Below are 21,475 nucleotides of genomic sequence, written 5' to 3' on the forward strand. Positions count from 1 at the left end.
AAATTTTCAAACCATTCACTCAAACCCTTAATCATTAAATCTCATGCTCAACAATCTCCAAGCATCAATATTTAAATTTATCAAGCTTAAATCTAGTGATGCCATGTGTCATTGATTTTTTATGTTTTATTATTTTTTATTTAAAATATATATTTATATATATAAGTAAACTCGCAAGTTTATGTCTGGTGATGCCACGTGTCATTAATGTTTTTATATTTTATTAGTAATTATTTGAAATATAAATAAAAATACCTCACTCTCACATATTTCTATTATCTCCCAACTTTCTATTACCTTATTTATAATTATAATTCATATTTATAATTAAAAATCATGTTAATTTATTTATGTAAGGTCTCCCTTACTTAACCACAATTAACTTTAAAATCATGATAATCAAGAGATAAACCCTTAAAGAATTACCAAAAGTGTAAAATTTCATTAAAGAGAAATTTACTCAAATCTTTTAGAATGGAATTCTAAATTCACATTTCAAATCTCAAACAATAATTATTACGCCCAAATTAGAGTTTGAAAATAACGTGGAAGCTTGAAAAACAAAAAAAGACCCAAAATAATGAGTTTTAAAACTTAAAACTGATATTTCTGTAGAAAGTGACACGTATGTCGCAGTTTATGACGTGTGTCACGACTTATCTTCTCTATGCCATGCGCTGTGGTGTGAGGCACCATGCTAAGCGGCATATTACACGAATTTAATAGCATTAGTGTTGTCATTTGATAACACAGGAAGCAAACTTCCAACAAGTCCCAAATCTCTATTCAGCGTCCGATTGAGGTGGTTTCGATATCTACATGGAGCTTTCTCCTAACTCTGACATTGATTTCACACTCAATTTCTTTTTTTTTTATAAAAAATTGAACACCAAAACCCATTTTTGACTACTTTTCACAAAAATCTCCCAATTATGGTATCCTAACTCAACTACAAGTACCAAAAGCCTATACTGATCATCTAATCACACTAAATGGATTCTAGAGGACCCGTGTAACCCACCACACATGTTCAAAACACATACATCTTAAAATCACCACTTAACCCCCATTTTTACAAAACACAAGGGGGAGGAAATGTTGCACAAAATTATCATTTTCATTCTAAATCTTTCAAATTACATATGTTCTTACTTACACAAGTATTTTGACCCTAACCATGGGTTTACAACCAAAACTCACTAATCCATGACGCAAAATACACAAGTTATATGCAAAATAATGCAAGTTGTGCAAAAATACTGTTAAACGATCATAGTTGGTAAATACAATAATATATATACATGAAATAACAAAAAAGAGGCATATAAAGGATTATTCCATAATTTTAGGCCTTCGTGTGTTTTCCAAGACTTGAATCCGATGAGCTAGGTCTTGAATTATTGATAATTGAGGGGTGAGTACAACCACTCAGTAATCAAATTTCACCTAACTTATACAATTACATATCAATTATAAAATAGATACAATTAGGCAATTAAGCACAACATTGGCACATATAAGGAATTTGGCCACAGTTCGCAAAACTAACAACCATATGATTGGGCTCGAAAATACATATATCCATTTTTATATCATAATGCATAATATGGGGTCGCAGTACTAATAACCATGCGCCCCTAACCCATACTAGACCATAAAACTAATAATCATGTAGCCAGATTTATATACATTATCAAATGCTAACCTCATACCCTCCTATTACCTCTGACATAAAATCGGTGACTATCACATGGCTACATCTTTCATGGACTAACTCAGCCTTCTATTTGTGAGGAGTTGCAACCTCCCTGAGATTAAACCACAATTGACTCCAAATTATGGCAATATAGGGTTTAACTCTTAAAAAATTACCAATGTAAAATTTTCTAAAAAGAATTTCTCAAAATTTTTTTAAAGGAATCTCAATTTCAATAATTCAAATTTCAATTATTATTTAATAAGTCTATATTAGAGTTTTGAAAGTAAAGCGAAAGTTAAAAAATCAATTAGGACCCAAAATAATGAGTTTTAAAACCAAAAAATAGATTTTGTATAGAAAGTGACATGTGTGCCACGGCTTATGGCATGTGTACCACGGCGTGTCTTCTCTATGTCATGCGCCGCAATGTGAGGCAAAATTTGACAACATCAGTGCTGTCATTTGACAGCACAGGGTGTGAATTTCTGACGCATTTCAAATCTCTGTCTGATGTCTGATTGAGGTGGTTTTGGTATCTACACGGAGTTTTCTCTTAACTCTAGCTAATGGCATCAGTTTCATACTCAAGTTCATTTTCTATAAAAAGTTAGACACTAAAGCTCATTTTGACCATTTTTTTACAAAATCTCACAAATAGAGTGTCCTAACTCAACCACGCATGCCAATAACTCATACCAACCATTCGATCACACTCAATGGACTCTTGTGAACTCGTGCAACGCACCACGCACAATCAAAACACTTATCTCATAAAATTACCATTCAACTTTGATTTTCACAAAACATAAAGAAGGAGGAAATGTTGCACAAAATCAACAATTTCATTTCAAATTTCTTAAAATACATATATTTCTACTTGTACAAGTATTTTGGTCCTATTCACAGGTTTACAACCAAAGTTCACTAACCTAGGGCACAAAATATATTAGCTATACACAAAATCATGTAAGTGATAAGTAGATCATGTCAAGTAATCCTAGTTTGCAATTACATTAACAAATATACATGAAAATAACAAAAAAGAAGTATATAGAGGATTACTCCACAATCCTAGACTTCTGTATGCTTTCCTTGACTTGGATCCGATAAGTTAGGTCTTGAAAATATTGAGAATTGAGGGGTGAGTTTAATCATTCAGTAATCAAGTTTCACTCAACCCATACAGTTGTATATTAATTGTGAATAGATGTAATTAGGCAAATAAGCACAGATAACATATAACACTTGGCCATGGTTCACAAAACTGACAACCATATGACTGGGCTTGCCACAAAATACTTTATCATGTTATTTAGCAAAAACATAGCACAAGGTTACAAAAATAACAACCATGCGCTCTCAACACATGTCAGACCATAAAACTAACAAATATGTGGCCAGACTTATATGCATGATCATATGTTAATTTTATATCCTCCTGTTACCTTCGACACGAAACTAATGGCTATCATGTGGCTAAGTCCTTCACGGATTAACCCAGCCTTCTACTTGTGAGGAGCTACCGGGCTAGGGTGAACTCACTCACTTATGTAATCCAGTTTTTCCTAATACTAACAACCATGGGGTGTCATACCTCTAATTTAGCCTCTTCATAAATCGGTGGAGACTAGTTAGGTTCAAGTCCCTTTTAAAACAAGTGGGAAAGTTTTGAATCAATCATGGGACAAGGGCTACCTCCCGATTCCAATAGTCGGTGCCAAGGGTAGTTCCCGATTCCAATGGTCACTGCTAATACCATGTGGATTTCAACCAATCTACTCCTCTCCCTAGGCAAACTTCTGCCAATGATCATGCTATGCACATTTCTCACATAATATGCATTTAACAATCAATTCATAATACATGAACTCACACAACTCAATACTCCATAATTCAACATATAATATATCACAATTCTCCACCCATAATAATAAATTATAATTAATTTCATAAAACACTAAGGGTAGCAAAAATCAAGGTTTTCATTTCAAAAACCATGTCACAAATCAAACACTTTGCCAATATGCATCATTAATTTAACTCACAATTCACATTTCACAAACACAATTAACATTCAACTATAAAGATTAAGTTTCCCTCGAATACCTTAAACTTTTGAGAGGTGAAAGATTTACCCTTACTATACTAATTTCCCAAAGCTTCAAAAAGCTTGAATGGTGCCAAAAACAAACCTCTTTACATCCATACCATAAGAATTTCATCATTGTCTAACTCTTGAAACTTTATCAACATATAACTCCACACACTCTATTTTTATCAACTCAGAATCACTATCCATTCATATCCAATGGGCTTATTAAATTCCATTAATGCACCTTATCATTAACAACTCCTCAAATCACCATTAATGTACATTAACCTCTTCCAACTACGATATTTAGGATAATTTTTGGATAATAAATGCTTATATAGACCAACCACTTTCAAAATCATCAATGTGGTATTCCAGTACATTAAACAACTCACATTATATTTATTTTAACCAATGGAATTGTAGTCATACTCCTATAATTCGAAAATCCATATCTCAACTCAAATCCTACGATAAATCATCATAAATGAGGGAGAGACAGGAAGAATAAGACACCATAAACTTACCTTAGGTGTTTAGGAGCTTCAAAACGCCAACAATAGAAGCTAATGAGCATGCCCTAACAGAGCCTAAGTCGAGCTCTTTGTTTTTCTCTTCCTCTTCCTCTGTTTTTAGAACGCAATTGATATATTAAATTTTTGGCCGTACACTGTAGCGCATGCTACCTTCCGCCACAACGCATGGCACAGAGGAACTCGTTATTCAAATTTGTCTCTGTGCATTGTGGTAGACCAACCATGCGCCGCAACGTGTGGCACAGAGAATAATTTTTCACTTTTTCTTTCTCTTTTCTTACCCGGGTGGCCCGCCATTAATCTAGACCCGCTTTTGAGGTCGAAATCACAATAATTATACCAAGTTTAGCCCCTCTGGCCACACATTCCATTAACTTACTAATTACCCTTATTAGGTTAATAAACTAGAGTTAAATTTTACCAGATGTTATATGAGTTACTGGGTCAGGGTTAACTCACTCACTTATGAAACTAATTTTTCCCAATATTAACAATCATAGGGTGTTATACCCCTAATTTAGTCTCTTCATGAACTGGTGAAGACTAGTTAAGCTTGAGTTCCTCGTAGAACAAGTGGGATAGTCTCAAATCAACCATGAGACAAGAGCTACCTCCTGATTCAATAGTCAGTGCCGAAGCAAGTTCTCGATTCCAACAGTCACTACTAATACCGTGTGGATTTAAATCAATCTACTCCTCTCATTAGGAGAACTCTCGCCAATGATCATGCTATGTACATTTCACATTATATGAATTTTAAACAACCAATTCATGACACATAAACTCATATATATTCTAATATTTCATAAACTCAACACATTTCTTTACTCGCAATAATAAACCAAAATCAAGTTCACAATTCACAAAAGATGGCATAATCAAGGTTTTTCTTTCCAAAACCATTTCATAAGTAAAACACTTTATCAATATGCATCATTAATTTAAATCATAAATTATATTTTACAACACAATTAACATTCAACTACAAAGATTAAGTTTTCTCTGGTTACCTCAAACCTTTGATAGGTCAAAGATTTACCCCTCATATAAAATACTCCAAAGCTTCTTCCAAGTTTGAATGGTGTCAAATTTAACTACTACAATCAAAATCAAGAATATCATCATAATCCCATCTTTGGGGATTTACTAATATCCAATTCTAAATATCTATTCCATCAACCCATAAATTACTACCCATTCATACCTAATGTGCTCTTTAGGTTTTATTAATGCACATTATCATTAATAACACCTCAGGACATAAATCTCTCCCAACTACCTCATTAGTGTTAATTTTCGAGTATTAAATGCTCTCATGAACTAACCATTTTCAAAATCATCAATTTGGTATCCCAATACCTTAAACAATTTCCATTATACTCATTTTAATCATTGAAATCAGATCCATAATCCTATGGATCAAAAACTCATCTTTCAACACAAACTCTATCATAATTCTCTATAAATGAGGGAGAGAAAGGAAGAAGAAGGCATAATAAACTTACTTTAGGTGTTTGAAAGCTTCAATCTATCCAAAATGTTCAAATGTACATGCCTTAGCAATGCTTCAATGTTCTCTTCGTGTTGCCACTTCAAATTGTAAAACCGGACCAGACATATGGTTAGGTCATTAGTTCATCAGTTTGACCAACTAGTCCGGTTTGATTATAAAAACATTGTTAAATTTATAATATCTTCTTTATAATTTATGTTTACAAACCATATCAACATCTTATGAGTGGCCCTGACATTTGGAAGATATGCAACAACTGTAATATATTCATCAATATTGCAGGTAGATGAGCTTTATCTTTCCTTTTAAGCCCTCCATTTTGTTCCAATTAATAGTTTGCCATGGAGCAATATATTCATAGTTAGTATCATCTAAATTACTTGATGCCTTTATTTTTTTCTTTAAAACTGTCAACATTTTTATTAATTTTTTGCATGCTTATATTAAAGCAATACTATAATAAAGTTTTATTCTTTAAGTTGAGGTTTTGACTTTTCACCGTGAAAGAAGCAAATAAAGTTTGCATAATTTTATTCTAATGGATGTATAATTTGCCCACATATATATACCAAGGATCATTTGTAAGAATGGCGCATCACTTGACTAAATAACATTTTAATTAATATTGTTGTGTTGTCTCTCCAATCCACAATATTGTTAATATGATAATATTTACTGAAAACAACTTTGTGCTTTAACTTATATATTACTTGGCTTGATATCCTTTCAACAAGAAGATTGATTTACGTAGCGAAGAATTAACGGATGATATTTTAAAAAAGACAAAAAATTAATGGAAGGTGTTTTACTTTTCATGTTGTATTCATAACATCTATTGATAATTCTTTTGTTTTTTGTTTTTGCTTTCCAATATATGTTAATGATACCTAATTCATTTGATTATTGCTGAAGTGATGTCAAGATCAATTGAGGGTAAGAAGGATTTAACTCCTAAAGTTTCAAGTATATTGTTAAACTCTGCCTTACCATTCAAATTTATAATATTAATTTTAATTATATTATCTTCTGTCATTATGATGATAAATTAGAGTCAACATCAAAATCTTTATAATGTTAGTCATATTTTTCTAAACTTGTATTCATTTATGAATCTAAAGCATATACCAAGCTAGACTTGTAAATATTATTTTTTTCATTAAAAACCCACCAAACACAACTCTAAATATTGTTTATAAAAAAATATTATTCAAATATCCATAAATTGCAATTTAAAATCAACTCCTGGTATCTCTAAATTTAATTCATGAGTCAATTATTTTTATTAATAACAACTCATTTTAAATATTAAAGTAAATCTCATTATTTATTTAAACTTTTTTCTTTTAATCCTATGCATAGCAGGGCACATATCCTAGTTATTATCTGTTACATGTGTTCACTACTTTTGGGTTGCTTTGTGGAGTATTTAGATTGCAACTTAATATGTAAGTTTATACAAGACAACGATTTATTTGATGATTTGTACACACTAGAGTTTCTAAACACAATTAACAACTTGGGATTATCACCACACAAACTTTCATTAAGGTTGGAACACCTGTGATACTTTTGAAAAATATTGACCAAGCATCTTGACTATACAATGATACACAATTGTGCATTAGTTAATTAGGAAAAAATATTATTGAAGCAATAACATTAAATGGATTGAGGCAAAATAAAAAAATTTTAATTCATAGGATGGGCATGAACCCTTAAAAAAGTAGATGGCCATTTTGTATACAAAGCCGGTTTTCAATTACTTTATCATTTACAATGATTATCTACAAATCACAAGGCCAATCATTACGTCATGTAGGGTTGTTCTAACAAAACTTGGGTTCACACATGAACAATTATATGTGGCATTGTTAAGGGTGAAGATCATGGATGGATTGAAGATTTTATTACACAATAATGAAAATAGTAATTCATGTACAATAACCAATTGTGTATAGAGAAGTTTTTAAAAATTTGGGAGATTAGACATTTTATGTATTCCAAAGCTATAAATGATATATAGCGTATTGTTTTTCCAATATTTAAGTACCATTACATGCATATATTATTATTTGTTGTAAACGCGTAATTAAAATTAAGAGGTGAAGTGCAACTAATTTTAAATTATTGAATAAATTAATAAAAAGCTTTGATATCAATTTTCAAGAAATGACATTTACATTTACTAATTGATAACTGAATGCTCCTGGGGCAGGCAATGCTAGGTATTTTGTTAAAAAGAGAGCGCTTAGGAGTAAAACCGCCATTCAAGAAATCAGGCATTACCGCCAATCCCCACCCCCGCCGTTAAGCTGCCCATAAACCCCAAGAACCCTAGCAAACAAACACTGTTTCAGGGCTGCAAAAACAGGGCACTGATCGAGCTGAATTATGGCTGTGAACGATGCTGATCAATCACATAAGCCTCACAGGTCTCGTCAGTCTGGTGCAAAGAAGGTCAAATCGGATAAGAAGAAGAAGAAGAAGCAAGAAGCTGCCGCTGACAATCGCAAACAAAATCCCAAGGTATTCTTCATGCTTTTATTTTGGGTTCTCCGTGTTCGTTCGTACAAGAAGAAACTGCAATCTGCCTTATACTTAATGATGGACGGTAATTTATGTTAGGCATTTTCTTTTGCGTCTTCCGCGAAAGCCAAAAGATTACAATCCCGTGCCGTCGAAAAAGAGCAGCGTCGTCTTCATGTTCCGATTATTGACCGGTCTTATGGGGAGCCAGCACCTTATGTCGTTGTGGTGCAGGGCCCTCCGAAGGTATGTACTATCCATGTGTTACTTTCCCTACCTGTGATCATATACTGATTTGCCACCGTTTTCCTTTTTGTTGCCTCAAACTCGTTTGCTTTTAGGCTGGGAAGTCACTCTTAATAAAGTCTTTGGTAAAACATTATACGAAGCATAATTTGCCAGATGTTCGAGGTCCGATAACCATTGTATCAGGTTTGGGCATATTTACCTAGCCGTAGTCCGCGCATATTTACTTAGCCATATTACTGGCATACGGCTCGCACTACCAAATGCAAATGCAATAGACTATTTCTGTAATTTGGTGGAAAATCGCTTGGCTCTGATAAATAATTGTTTGATCAAATATATCAGGAAAGCAGAGGCGACTGCAGTTTGTGGAATGCCCAAATGATATCAATGGCATGATAGATGCTGCAAAATTTGCAGATCTAGCATTGCTTCTCATAGATGGGAGTTATGGTTTTGAAGTGGTGAGTTCTTGGAGTGTTTATTGAGTTGTATACTGCAACATATTGTATCAATCTCTTTCAGTCATTATGTGTCACTACAGTATGAAAATGCAATTGAGATAAATCTGGCGTGTCATACAAATAGCATTTCTAAATGTCCTGACCCTTTTATTCCCTTCAACTGCAGGAAACCTTTGAATTCCTTAACATATTACAAGTTCATGGGTTCCCAAAGGTCATGGGTGTTCTGACTCATCTTGATAAATTCAAGGATGCTAAAAAGTTGAAGAAAACCAAGCAACGTCTTAAACACCGTTTCTGGACTGAAATATATGATGGAGCTAAACTGTTTTATTTATCTGGTCTTATTCATGGAAAGTAAGCATCTTAGCAACATTCTCCTTTACTGATCATACAGTTTCTGTTTTTTCACAGACGTTAGTAATGATTGCAAATGTTAGGTATGATTTCGATTTTTAAAATCTCTCTTTTTAATTGAGCAGGTATCCAAAGCGTGAAGTGCACAATCTTGCCCGCTTTATTTCTGTTATGAAGTTTCATCCTCTATCTTGGCGAACTTCCCACCCTTACATTTTGGTGGATCGGTTTGAAGATATCACTCCTCCTGAAAGAGTGCTAGAAAATAAGAAATGTGACAGAAAAGTCACACTTTATGGTTATTTGAGAGGGTGTAATTTGAAAACGGGAACTAAGGTTCATTTCGTTCTGCTAAATTTTTATGTACTGTTTTAAAACCAAAAGCATCATGTTTCCCTTTAATGCCATACATGGACCATTGTTTTCCTCCTCATCCCTTTTATGCATTTTTAACCATTGATTGTGTATTAGTTTGCTCACGTTGCATGTTTTGCTACAAATGTATTCCTTCATTTGCCCAAGTTGATCTTTAAATAATGTGTTTTTTTCCCCCCTGAAATGGTTAAGTTTAATGTCAAAAACACCAAGTTGTGGCATCTGGCTCATATATGGGGTTCCCAAAAAAAAAAAAAAATTGCTTTCAGTGTCTGCTCTTTCCCAAATCTCTTTGTTCTCAGAAAATTGTAAGGCATTCTAGACTGAGGGAACCTGGTTGTGGTGTTTGGCTTAAAGATGGGTCAAAGCATGCAATGAACTTTTTACTGTCTTGCTTAGTTTGAATGTTTGATATATCAAATTGATGATCCAGTGGCACTTGCATTGCTTCTGTTTATGTGCCTCATTACTGGTACTCTTAACATATATTTTGGAAATCAGGTGCACATAGCAGGAGTGGGTGATCATTGTTTAGCTGGCATCACTTTGTTACCTGATCCTTGTCCTCTACCATCTGCTGCAAAGAAGAAGGGACTGCGAGATAGGGAGAAGTTATTCTACGCTCCCATGTCTGGCCTTGGGGATCTTCTATATGACAAAGATGCTGTGTACATAAATATTAATGATCACTTTGTCCAGTTTTCAAAAGTTGATGATGAAAACTCAGCCATGGCTGGCAAAGGTTTCTACATCTCGTTTTCCCCCTTATCATGCATTTTTGTCTTGTTGATGAGAATATATTATGGTCACTTGATGGTTCATTTAATTTCTAGTTTCTTGTATATTTTGTTGTCTTGGCATGGGGCTATTACTTCTTAACCTGTTATCTTCATTGAATATGATCTATACCAGCTACATGTGCTGGTTAGGTAATATATTATGCATTGGTTTTTTTTTTATTGTCCCAGTTCGTCCCAATTTTTTATTTTTGTAATAAAATATTGTGTTTTTCACTATTTTAGCAGGAAATGACAGAGATGTAGGGGAGGTTTTGGTGAGATCACTTCAGAATACCAAATACTCAATCAACGAAAAACTAGAGAACAGCTCTATCAATCTTTTTAGCCAAAAGTCAAATGTGTCATCTGAAGCACTACATAATGCACAAGGTAGAAATGTAGAAAATAATAAAATGGATACGAATGGTTCAGAATCTGATCAAGATGAAGCCATTCCACTCAATGCCATCACAGACAGTGAAACTAGTGGATCTGATGAAGATAGTGACACAAGAGCTAGTAAAGCTGCGACCAGAGATCACTTAAAAGAATGTGTTGAATTTCATGGTGGAAGACTAAGGAGAAGAGCAGTGTTTGGAAGTGATGTTGATGAAAATGATTTGAAGGTAGGCTGAAGGTTGTTATTTTTGTTGAACAGAACGCCATTCTGTGGACCTCAACATATTCTTGCTGGTAGCAGAATAGCATGCTGGCTGGTCATTGCAATCTTTACTTAAATCCACAAATTCATTATATGAAAATTTTAATTTTTTGTTTTCACATGCTATCTCATTTTGGATATTGCCATGAGAATGCTAACCAGCCCAAAATGACATCATTTATAGGATTCAGATGAAGAGGATGGAGCTGTGAGTAATGGTGCAGAGTCATCTGACTCAGAATTTTCAGAAGAGAACCAATGATGATGATGATGATGATGATGCAGATGGTACAGTTTTTCATTTCATTGTTAAGATTTGTATCCTTATGACCTTTTTGATTGTACAATTGTGGGGTTGTTCTGCTAATAGGCAGTAGATTTGGTAGGCAAAAGTTCAGTTTGGAAGGATATTAGGAGGATCTTCATATAGTTTTTATTCCAATATCTCCCGTGTTGGTCATAAAATTTGACGAGTCTTCAGTTGTGACTTTACCCTACTCCTGATTTTTTCTTCAATATCCTTCTTAGAAGATGGCGTGGGAGATGTTGCTAAGTGGAAAGAGTTGTTGGCCGAAAGAACTCTCTCTCGGCAAACTCCTAGCCTGATGCAATTTGTGTATGGGAAGTCTACTGTTAATTCAACTGATATGAAGAAAGAGGATGACAGTAGTGAGGATGAAGAAAGTGAAGATGAATTTTTTAAACCTAAAGAAGAAGTTAAGAAGGTTGGTAATTTGCTACCTCCCACTAGTTCTACAACGTGCTCATTTGTTTGAGAAACAGAACTAATGCCTATTTTTATGGCATTTAGATGGATAAAATTAATCTGTTGCCCTTTAGAATGTCTGCCTTCTTTTTTTTTTTTTTTGAATTATAAACTAAGAAGCTTTTTGTGCTTGCTTTTATAATCTTTTTTAAATTTATAGCAAAAAATGAGAGAGGGACCAGATGGTGAAAATGTCAACACTGAGGACTGTTCCAAGACTGCAAAGTTTGTGGATGTTAAATGCTGGGAAGGCAAAGATTTTGAGCAAATCCGTGATCGTTTTGTTACTGGTGACTGGTCAAAAGCTGCACTTAGAAACCAGTTGTCTGATGCTACCACTGGAGATGAATTTGATGCTGTCTATGGTGACTTTGAAGATTTAGAAGCCGGAAAGAAGTATGAGAGTCATCAGAGAGGTAGTGAAGTTGCTGAAATAGTACAGAAGGGAGAGGACTTGGAAGCTGAAGAGCGGAGGCTCAAGAAACTTGCTCTCCGTGCAAAATTTGATGCTCAATATCCTTTCTCTGTTTATGTTTTAATAGGAAGGACTATCTTCTTAGCTCCCTGCGAAAAGTAGAAAAAAATTGAGAAAGAAAGACACTTGTTTCATTATGTATGTGTTTGTCTTATCCCACAATTCAGTTCTATTGTTTTAAAAATTATCATTAAGAATAGATAAAAGGATGCACCCCCAAGAGATTAATTGTGTCAAGTTCTCCAATTTGATAAAATATTGGTTGGTGAATCATTATAAAGTTGCCGCTTGATAGTCAGTTAAAGAAAATTCGTGGGTTAAGGGTTCTGGCTCCTGCTACTTTTTCTTTGGATGGTGCTAAAGCAAGTGCGTTATGGCTTCTATTTGTGACCTTAATTTTGATCTACGTATGATAGCTTTGGATCATCTGAGGAAGAAGCTAGCGATAAAAATGGGGCCAAGTTTCATCATGGTCAAGCTAGTGAAAGTAGCTACTTTGACAAGGTAAATTTCTTTGCTGTGATTTAATGTTATAATCTTGAAGAACAGACGCTCATTCTTGGTTTTTCAGTTGAAGGAAGAAATTGAACTACAGAAACAGATGAATATAGCTGAACTCAACGATCTTGACGAGGCTACAAGATTAGAGATAGAAGGCTTTCAAACTGGAAGTTACCTTAGATTGGAGGTTCATGATGCCCCTTATGAGATGGTTGAATGCTTTGATCCTTACCACCCAATATTAGTAGGAGGGATTGGTCTTGCAGAGGAAAATGTCGGATACATGCAGGTCATTGGAATTTGTTTTTGGCAGCTCCATACTTGTGTTACCACCCTGATAGAAGTGGTTTGCTGGGACTTGTCAAATAGTTTAATGATAATGCAGTAGCTTGCTGGAAACTGAAATATTACTAAATTTTGTGGGAGACAAGTGTTGAAATTCTTTGTGTAAAAAATTATTGGCTGAGATAGATATGTCTAATAATTAGGATAGAAATTACATGAAAAAATATGTAGAATCAAACAAAGTGGTTAGCATTACAGATAGGATTACAGAACATTTTGCAGGAATTTAGGAGAGAACTACAATGACTTGTAATTAATTTGTGTTTGGTGCATATAATATGGGGGAAACTTCGGTGCAGTTTTATGTGGATAATTTTTTGCTGAAGTGTTTACTAATATGGTGCTATCTAAGCTGTAAAATACGCCCACATGATATGGTTTTATTTGAAAATCTGGTAGTGAAGACCTCAGGGAACTTCACTTAGGTTTTTTTAACACACTGAGGAATAAGGATGCTTGAGACTGGACTTTCTTTTGATGCAAATACAACTTGTATTTTTATGGATGATGACATTGCATATTTGTGTGCGTGAAAGAAGGACACATGGTGGCTTCTTATATGTGTGGGAAGATAAAAATTTGACTGTAAAAACAGGTTGTTACTTAATAATGATCAGTTCTGAAATGTTTATTGAAACTTTCATATCTTTTAAACTCTACCTGTGATTCCTCCTTTCCTTTTCTCATCCAAAAATTGATTCGTTAAAACTCTTTTGTGCAGGCTAGGTTCAAGCGGCATAGATGGCACAAGAAAGTTCTCAAGACTAGAGATCCTATAATTGTTTCTGTTGGATGGAGGCGTTACCAGACAACCCCGGTTTATGCTATTGAGGATTGTAATGGGAGGCACCGTATGCTTAAATACACCCCAGAACATATGCATTGCTTGGCTATGTTTTGGGGCCCTCTTGCCCCTCCAAACACTGGGATAGTTGCTGTTCAGAATTTATCCAACAATCAGGTTAAATTTGAAACTCTATTGGGTCCGTGGATCTTGCACTGACTTTCATTGGGTTAACTTCTATCAAATGATGTTAGCAGAATAAACGTGAATTTCTTCATTTTTGTTTTCTTTTCTCCCATAGGGATGTTAGTCTTGTATTTTCTTTTTTTTTTTTTATCTTGGGTTGATTTATGCAATAATTTTTGCTCAGTGAGACTCCAATTGATTTATCAGGAATCATTTAGGATTACGGCAACTGCTGTTGTACTTGAGTTTAATCATGCAGCAAGGATAGTGAAGAAAATAAAGTTGGTTGGTTACCCTTGTAAGATATTCAAGAAGACAGCTCTTATCAAGGACATGTTCACTTCAGATCTTGAAGTAGCTCGGTTTGAAGGTGCAGCTATAAGAACAGTTAGTGGGATCAGGGGGCAGGTCAAGAAGGTTCGTATTTTGTAACTTTTACAGCTTTATCTCTCGTATAATATTTTGTCCTATTAGTTTTGGTTGGATTTTTAGGATGGGATTGTTTATGTGGATGGGGATGTAGAGAGGATGCAAGGATTATATAAATTATTTGCCATCTGTTTATGCTGAGATTTTAATCTGGCAGGCTGCAAAAGAAGATATCCATAAGCAGTCAAAGAATGGAGGCCAACCCAAAGAAGGAATTGCTCGTTGCACTTTCGAGGACAAAATTTTGATGAGTGACATTGTTTTCTTGCGTGCGTGGTCTCAAGTTGAAGTTCCTCAGTTTTTTAATCCCTTAACAACAGCATTGCAGCCTCGTGAGCAGACCTGGCGGGGAATGAAAACAGTTGCTGAATTGAGAAAGAATTTCAATCTTCCTGTACCTGTAAATAAAGATTCACTTTACAAGGTATGATCTGGTTCCATGCAGAAAATAAGCCTGACCCACAGATTTTCCTTCTTCCTTCCCTGTTTTGTGTCTTATGTTTACTTATAATTGGCTCTCTGCTCCCCCCCCTTCTCTATTTTCTTTGCCAGAAAATTGAAAGAAAGCCGCGGAAGTTCAATCCGTTGGTGATTCCCAAGTCTTTACAGGAATCACTTCCTTTTGCGTCAAAGCCTAAAGATATGCCTAGCCGGAAGCGGTGGTCACTTGCTGAGAGAAGGGCTGTTGTTTGGGATACTCATGAGCGTAAAGTTCATGCCCTTGTGCAACAGCTCCAATTAATTAGAAATGAAAAGGTTAGCGTGTTGACCATTTTGCCACTCTCTTGACATTCGTCAGTTGCATCTCTGTCCAAGACGCTCTAGAGTTGTCAGCTCTCTTTTTACCTTATTACACTATATTGTAGTGGTTCCAACTTGAATTACATTGCTCATGTCTTCATCCTACATCTTATGTGGGCCTTTGGCAGTTGAAAAAGCGGAAGCTTAAGGAAGAGGAGAGGAGGAAAGAACATGAAGCTGAGAGAGCAAAAGATGAGCAGTTGCTGATAAAACGCCGAAGAGAGGAAAGGCGAGAGAGATATCGTGAGCAAGAAAAACTGAAGAAAATCCGGAGAGCAGAGGTCTGAGTTTATGACTTCACAATGTTGCAGATGTCTTGTGGAGGCTAAAAAGGTTTGATGAGGTGGAGCCATCCTATGGAGAAAGGGGAGAAAAGAAAATGAAGGGGCTGGACCTTCAAATTTATGTTACAGTCACGTTTGGGGCAATCTGTTGGTGCTGATGCCCGAATTACGGGCAGTAATTGGTCTATGGAAAAAAGCTTGTGAATGAGGTCTGTGGAAAACAGTGAAGCTGATGGTGCCATGCAAGTGTTGAATGGGCTTTGAATCCGTTGCGTGGCATGTATTTTTGGTGGCAGCTGCATGGCGCATCACAAATATTTTATATTCTGAGCTACTTGCAGACAGCCGTTGAACTTGTTAGCATAGAAATATTATTGGACCTTGGCATCGTCGTAGTGAGGATGGCATAGAAATATATTTTCCTTGTTATTAGACATCTCTGCTGCTTGTTCTTGTACTATAGGAGAATTCCAAGAATACTCCACCGGTTAACCAATGACGCTATGTTCTGTTGGAGAGGGTTGGTGGCCGAAATTAGGAGCTGATTAGCGCCTTTTTATTTGTTCCCCTTTTAAAATTAGCGATTAGCGATCAGTGGTATGTTGAATTTCTCGACTCCTTGTTGTCTGGGGTCGCATTCCTCGATGAGTATTAGTTCGTCTGAGATTTGATGGATTTAAGGTACCATCAAAATGGTAAAAGATACTGATAAGTCTCATGAAATGTTAAAAATATATTTAAGTGCCCAATCTGTTATTTTAAATGTTTTATGTTAAATTATTAAAATATTCTTGTATATTTTTTTATTAAAAACAGTTCCTCACCGTGAGTTCTCTGAGGTAGTCCCCATCACTGGCCGTGACTAAGAAATAATTTTGGGGATCGTGGCTTTGGGAGGGTTAGAACTCAAGATCACATGTTTTCAAAAAAAAAAAAAAGTGAGTTTCTAGGCTATTAAAATATTTTATTATAGATGTGGAAAATATTATGTGTGTGTATATATATTAAATTTTGGTAGACAATGTTAGTGAAATATAATCTAGTAATGAGTGATGCTTATGGTATTTGTTATTCACACAAAGTGATTTGTCAATAAAAAACATATACAATTAGTAGTTGATAATGTTTAAGGTACTTGAAATTTATGCGGGGTGGCATGTCAATAAAGAATATGTATCTTTAGCAGTTATAATGTATAAAGTATTTGTTATTTATGCATGGTGACTTGTTAATGAAAAATATGTACAATTAATAGTAAATGATGTTTAAGATACTTATTATTCATACATAATGACTTGTCACAGGAGAATATGTACTTTTGATAGTCAATAATGTAGGAGGTACTTCTTATATGTGCAAGGTGGCTTGTTAATGAAAAATATGCATAATTAGTAGTCAATGTTAAGATACTTATTATTCACATAGGGTGACTTGTTAATGAAAAATATGCACCTTTAACAGTTAATAATTATAAGGTACTTATTATTCATGCAAGTGGACTTATGCATCATTAATTATTAAATGTGCATGTTCTCTTTTGATAAGTCACTCAGGGTGAATAACAACTACCTTAAACATCATTGATTACTAATTGGGTATATTTTTTATTAACAAGTCATCTTGTGTGAATAATAAATATCTTATACATCATTGATTATTGAAGATGCATATTATCCATTAACAAGTCAGCTTACGTAAACAAGAAGTGTGTTAAACATCATTAATTACTAATTGTACATGTCTTTCATTGACCAATCACCTATACAAATGACAAGTACCTTATACATCATTAACTATTGAAGTGCATATTCTCCATTGATAAGTCACCGTGGGCAAATAACACATAACTTAAGCATCATTAACTACTAAATTCTATTTCATTAACATTGTCTCCCCAAGCTTAATATATATGTATATAATATTTTTTGCACATATGATTAAAGGTTTCAATCGCCCAATAGTTTCACATTTCTTTTGGGAACATGTGGTCTTGGATTCTAATCCTCTTAAGACCACCTTTCCTAAAATTATTTCTTAATCGGTGCAAGAGCTTTGGTCATCGGTGGGTGCTCCGGTGACCAACCCGCTTATGATAGGAACTATGTAGAGCTCCAGCAAGTGGTGGTCGACTAGAGCTCCAATGACGAGGAGCTTATTTTTAATTAAAAAAGGTGATACAAGAATATTTTATTAAATTAACATAAACTATATTTAAAATAATGGATTTGGAATTTAGCCATATTTTGTGCATGGGATCTCTCGGTAATTAGAATCCTCACAAGGGACTTAGGAGTGATTTTTCGAAAGAAAAAGGAACAAAAAACTAGCGTTTTTATGATTGGATTAACTTGGGTTGTTGGACTGGTCTAACCATGAGTAGGACTAGAAAGCAACTTGGTTCAATGTTTTGGGATCTCTATACAGTTGACTCGAATTGGATTGGGTAGTTTTGCGCGAACCAGATGAAACTCGAAATTCAGAGCTGTTCTATAGCAGGTCAAATGGGTCTGGAAGCTAGATGTATTTGGGCAAAAATAACCCTTCACTCTTTTAACCAGATCTGAGAAAGGAGAGATGAACATCAAATCTGTGTCAAGACTAGAGCAAACCAAAGAAGAAGAAGAACCTCCATAAAAGAGCACTAGAAGTAGAGATCTTGAACAATAAAAAGAAAAACATCATAAACCTAAACAAAAGAGCACTGGAAGTAGAGATCTTGAAAAATAAAAATGAAGGTTGCTTGCCTGTCAACGGAAATGCAAAACTTAGAAATTTTATATATGAGAAAGGGATACATTCTAGAGAGACTGATGGTTTAAGTTCTAAACTTCGTAAGAAAAGTTGAAGCCTTGAAAGTTGGAAAAAAAATTGTTCTAGGAAGGCGTAAACTGTAAAATTACCAGGAATGTGAGAATCTTGGGGAGTGGAGAGCTGGAAGTCGGATCCTGTGTGATTGTCATTTTAGAAAATAAAAGCGTCTGTGATGGGTTTAAATAAATAAATTGTTAATTAATTAAGCTCTTGATTTTTTTTGGTAAACTGATTTTTTTTTACTAAATATCTAATAAACATTCGAAGACAATCAACTTTAAAAGGAAATAAAGTTTTTTATATAATATTTATTAACTTTAAAGAGAGAGAATTGAATTAATATTTATATAATAATTATAGGATGATTATTTTTCAAAATTAAAATTAATAAAAGGGATTTAAAATATAGGTTATTCAATATTTTTAATAATATTTGTTAATATATTACTTTTTATTTAATTATTATCTCACCAATTTGAATATTGGTCTAATCGGCTAAATCATGCAAGCCATAACCTGCTAATTTTTTTTATTTATCATTTGATCTGATTTTTAAACTATTTAAAAATTACGATGGTGGTAGGAAAGTCAGAAATAAAAGCATTAAAATAATCAATGGGAACCGTAGGAATGACTTGAACATCAAAATCCCCTTATGAGTAGTTTTGGCAAGTTAATCAGCGCATCAAACACCACCTTGAAAATCATGGGTAGTACATAAATTAGAGGAATCCATCCAAGCCATATGTGTCTGCTATAAAGTGTCCTCCAAGGGATGATACTTATTAAGGAAGATTTTGCTCGGGACCATCTAACCATACTTATTAAAAAAGAAGACTCAAAAATACTGACATGTCACTGCAAGATAAAGGCATTGATTTGATATTAAATTTAATAGTCAAATGACAATATTGCCGCTCATTGTAAAAAGAAAAAAATAGAAAAAAATGTCCGTTAGCTCAACCATGATGCACACGTCTTGTAAACATGTAGAAGATTAATGACACCTCTATCATTCAAGTCTGAAGATCTGAACCAATAGAATCTCCCTTGACCAAGTAGGAAAATTTCACTTAAGAAAATTCTCATCTCAACCATCATCACACACATCTTTGATAAGCACAGACGACACACTTAAGCTTATCAAACTTTTAAGTTTGAAAATCAGCAACATCTCCATCATCAGAGTTCTTACCCAATAATCTCCCTTGATTGAGTCACCAGTTGGACTGGAGCTACCTTTGACCTCATAGCTTCTTTTAGTTGACGTTGTTCTTCCCTTAGTCTAGATGTAGAAGATGTTCAGTTGAGCATTTGATACTCCTATATGTCATTCTTATCGACATATGTGTTACATATTGGTATCTCCTTTTTAGCTACTCCTTTGTGCTTATCGAAGATTCATACCAGTATATGTGCTTCTTATCGATATATGTGTTACATACCGTTACCTCTTTTTCAATTCCTTTGCCATAGATGCTAGTAAAAACAAGTGAGGTAGAGAATTAACAACATGCAGTAGGGTAATGAATGCCATATAATAGGATAACAAATAATTCATTTAAACATTAAATCAATACTTGGAAAATTTTTAGTAATCAATGTTGTAAAAAACAAGCGCGTTGAGAAAATTAACAATTGTTATAGGGTAATTAACCACACATAATGAGGTGACAAACAAGTCATTCAAACATAAAATCCTACCGATATAAGCATGTTCTACCAATACAAAACCAACATTTGGAATTCTTTTAACTCAATGTTGTAATAAACAAGTACGGTAGGGAAATTAACAATTGTTGTAAGGTAATTAACTACACACACTGAGGTGACGAACAAGTCATTCAGCCATAAAATTCTATTAGTATTAGCATGTTTTATTGATATGTTTTACTTGAAATTCTTTTAATCAATGTTGTAACAAACAAGTGTGGCAAGGAAATTAAGAACTATCATAAGATAATTAATGACACACACTAAGGTGACGAATAAGTCATTTAAATATGAAATCCTATCGGTATCAAAACAACATACCGATATGACAAAGGTTGATAAAGACATACCGATATATCAAAGACATATTGATATGACATGCATGTTTTCTCTATCCAGTTTTTCACATGTTACCCATGATTCTTCTTTTATCAAATGATTCTTGTGTAGGAACTTTGGTGATAGAGGTGTTACTGATCTTCAGATGCCCTAGTTCAAGTCCTAGAGAGATTTGAATCCCTATTTATATTTTTTGTATTTTAAGATTTATAATTGTGATGAATAATCCTTGCTTGCAATTAATTATATATAAGAGTTGATCCTTTAGTTTAAGTCTTAGAGAGATTCGTCTCCGTAGATAGAGGTCTCCTTGATCTTTAAATGCCTTAGTTCAAACCTTGGAGAGATTCATCTTTAACAATGGAGGTTTTTGTGATCTTTAGCTTCACTACATGCGTCATCCATTTTCTTGATCTATGTCTGTCTTTTTTCTTTCAAGGAAGGGCAATATTGTCATTTAGCTATGGAATTTAATCTTAAATTAGTGCCCCTGCCTTGCATTCATTTTTTGGGTCTTCTTTTTTAATATGTATGGTCAAAAGATCTTTAGTAAAATTTTCCCTACTTATTACCCCTTAATTATAACATCTTATATTTCAATTCTAGGAATTTTCAATGTTTAGAAGGCCATTTTAGTCAAATTAGGTGAATTACTAATTAAGGATGTTTTTTAGAGACTAATGAAGTTTTTGAATTATTAGACAGCCTTAGAAGAGGACTAGGTCAAAGTTTGAGAGAGTTGTGGCATGGAGAGAGGTTCAAAACCTGTGTGAAACTCTTTATGCCATGCACT

The 21,475-nt window shown here is 34.2% G+C and overlaps 1 protein-coding gene across 1 annotated transcript; it reads left to right on the forward strand.

The window, feature by feature from the left end:
- The first annotated feature begins 8,106 nt into the window (after positions 1-8,106).
- Positions 8,107-16,456, forward strand: LOC129313179 (ribosome biogenesis protein bms1). The gene is made up of 18 exons (XM_054956146.1): positions 8,107-8,366; positions 8,466-8,612; positions 8,708-8,798; positions 8,958-9,076; positions 9,243-9,433; positions 9,559-9,769; positions 10,310-10,550; positions 10,834-11,213; positions 11,473-11,536; positions 11,777-11,973; positions 12,175-12,527; positions 12,897-12,993; positions 13,061-13,279; positions 14,057-14,296; positions 14,513-14,722; positions 14,892-15,158; positions 15,287-15,490; positions 15,664-16,456. The coding sequence occupies exons 1-18, from the start codon at positions 8,232-8,234 to the stop codon at positions 15,820-15,822; spliced, it is 3,525 nt and encodes a 1,174-aa protein (XP_054812121.1). The 5' UTR covers positions 8,107-8,231; the 3' UTR covers positions 15,823-16,456.
- Positions 16,457-21,475: the final 5,019 nt, after the last annotated feature.

Source organism: Prosopis cineraria, unplaced genomic scaffold, assembly GCF_029017545.1.
Source record: "Prosopis cineraria cultivar Desert tree isolate PC_DT_omini unplaced genomic scaffold, ASM2901754v1 PC6, whole genome shotgun sequence".
Taxonomy (NCBI): Eukaryota; Viridiplantae; Streptophyta; class Magnoliopsida; order Fabales; family Fabaceae; genus Prosopis; species Prosopis cineraria.

Coding starts and splice junctions, on each gene's coding strand:
- LOC129313179 (XM_054956146.1), top strand. CDS start 8,232: ATGGCTGTGAACGATGCTGATCAATCACATAAGCCTCACAGGTCTCGT. Junction 10,551..10,833: donor CTCAGCCATGGCTGGCAAAG/GTTTCTACATCT, acceptor CTATTTTAGCAG/GAAATGACAGAGATGTAGGG. Junction 11,537..11,776: donor TGATGATGATGATGCAGATG/GTACAGTTTTTC, acceptor TATCCTTCTTAG/AAGATGGCGTGGGAGATGTT.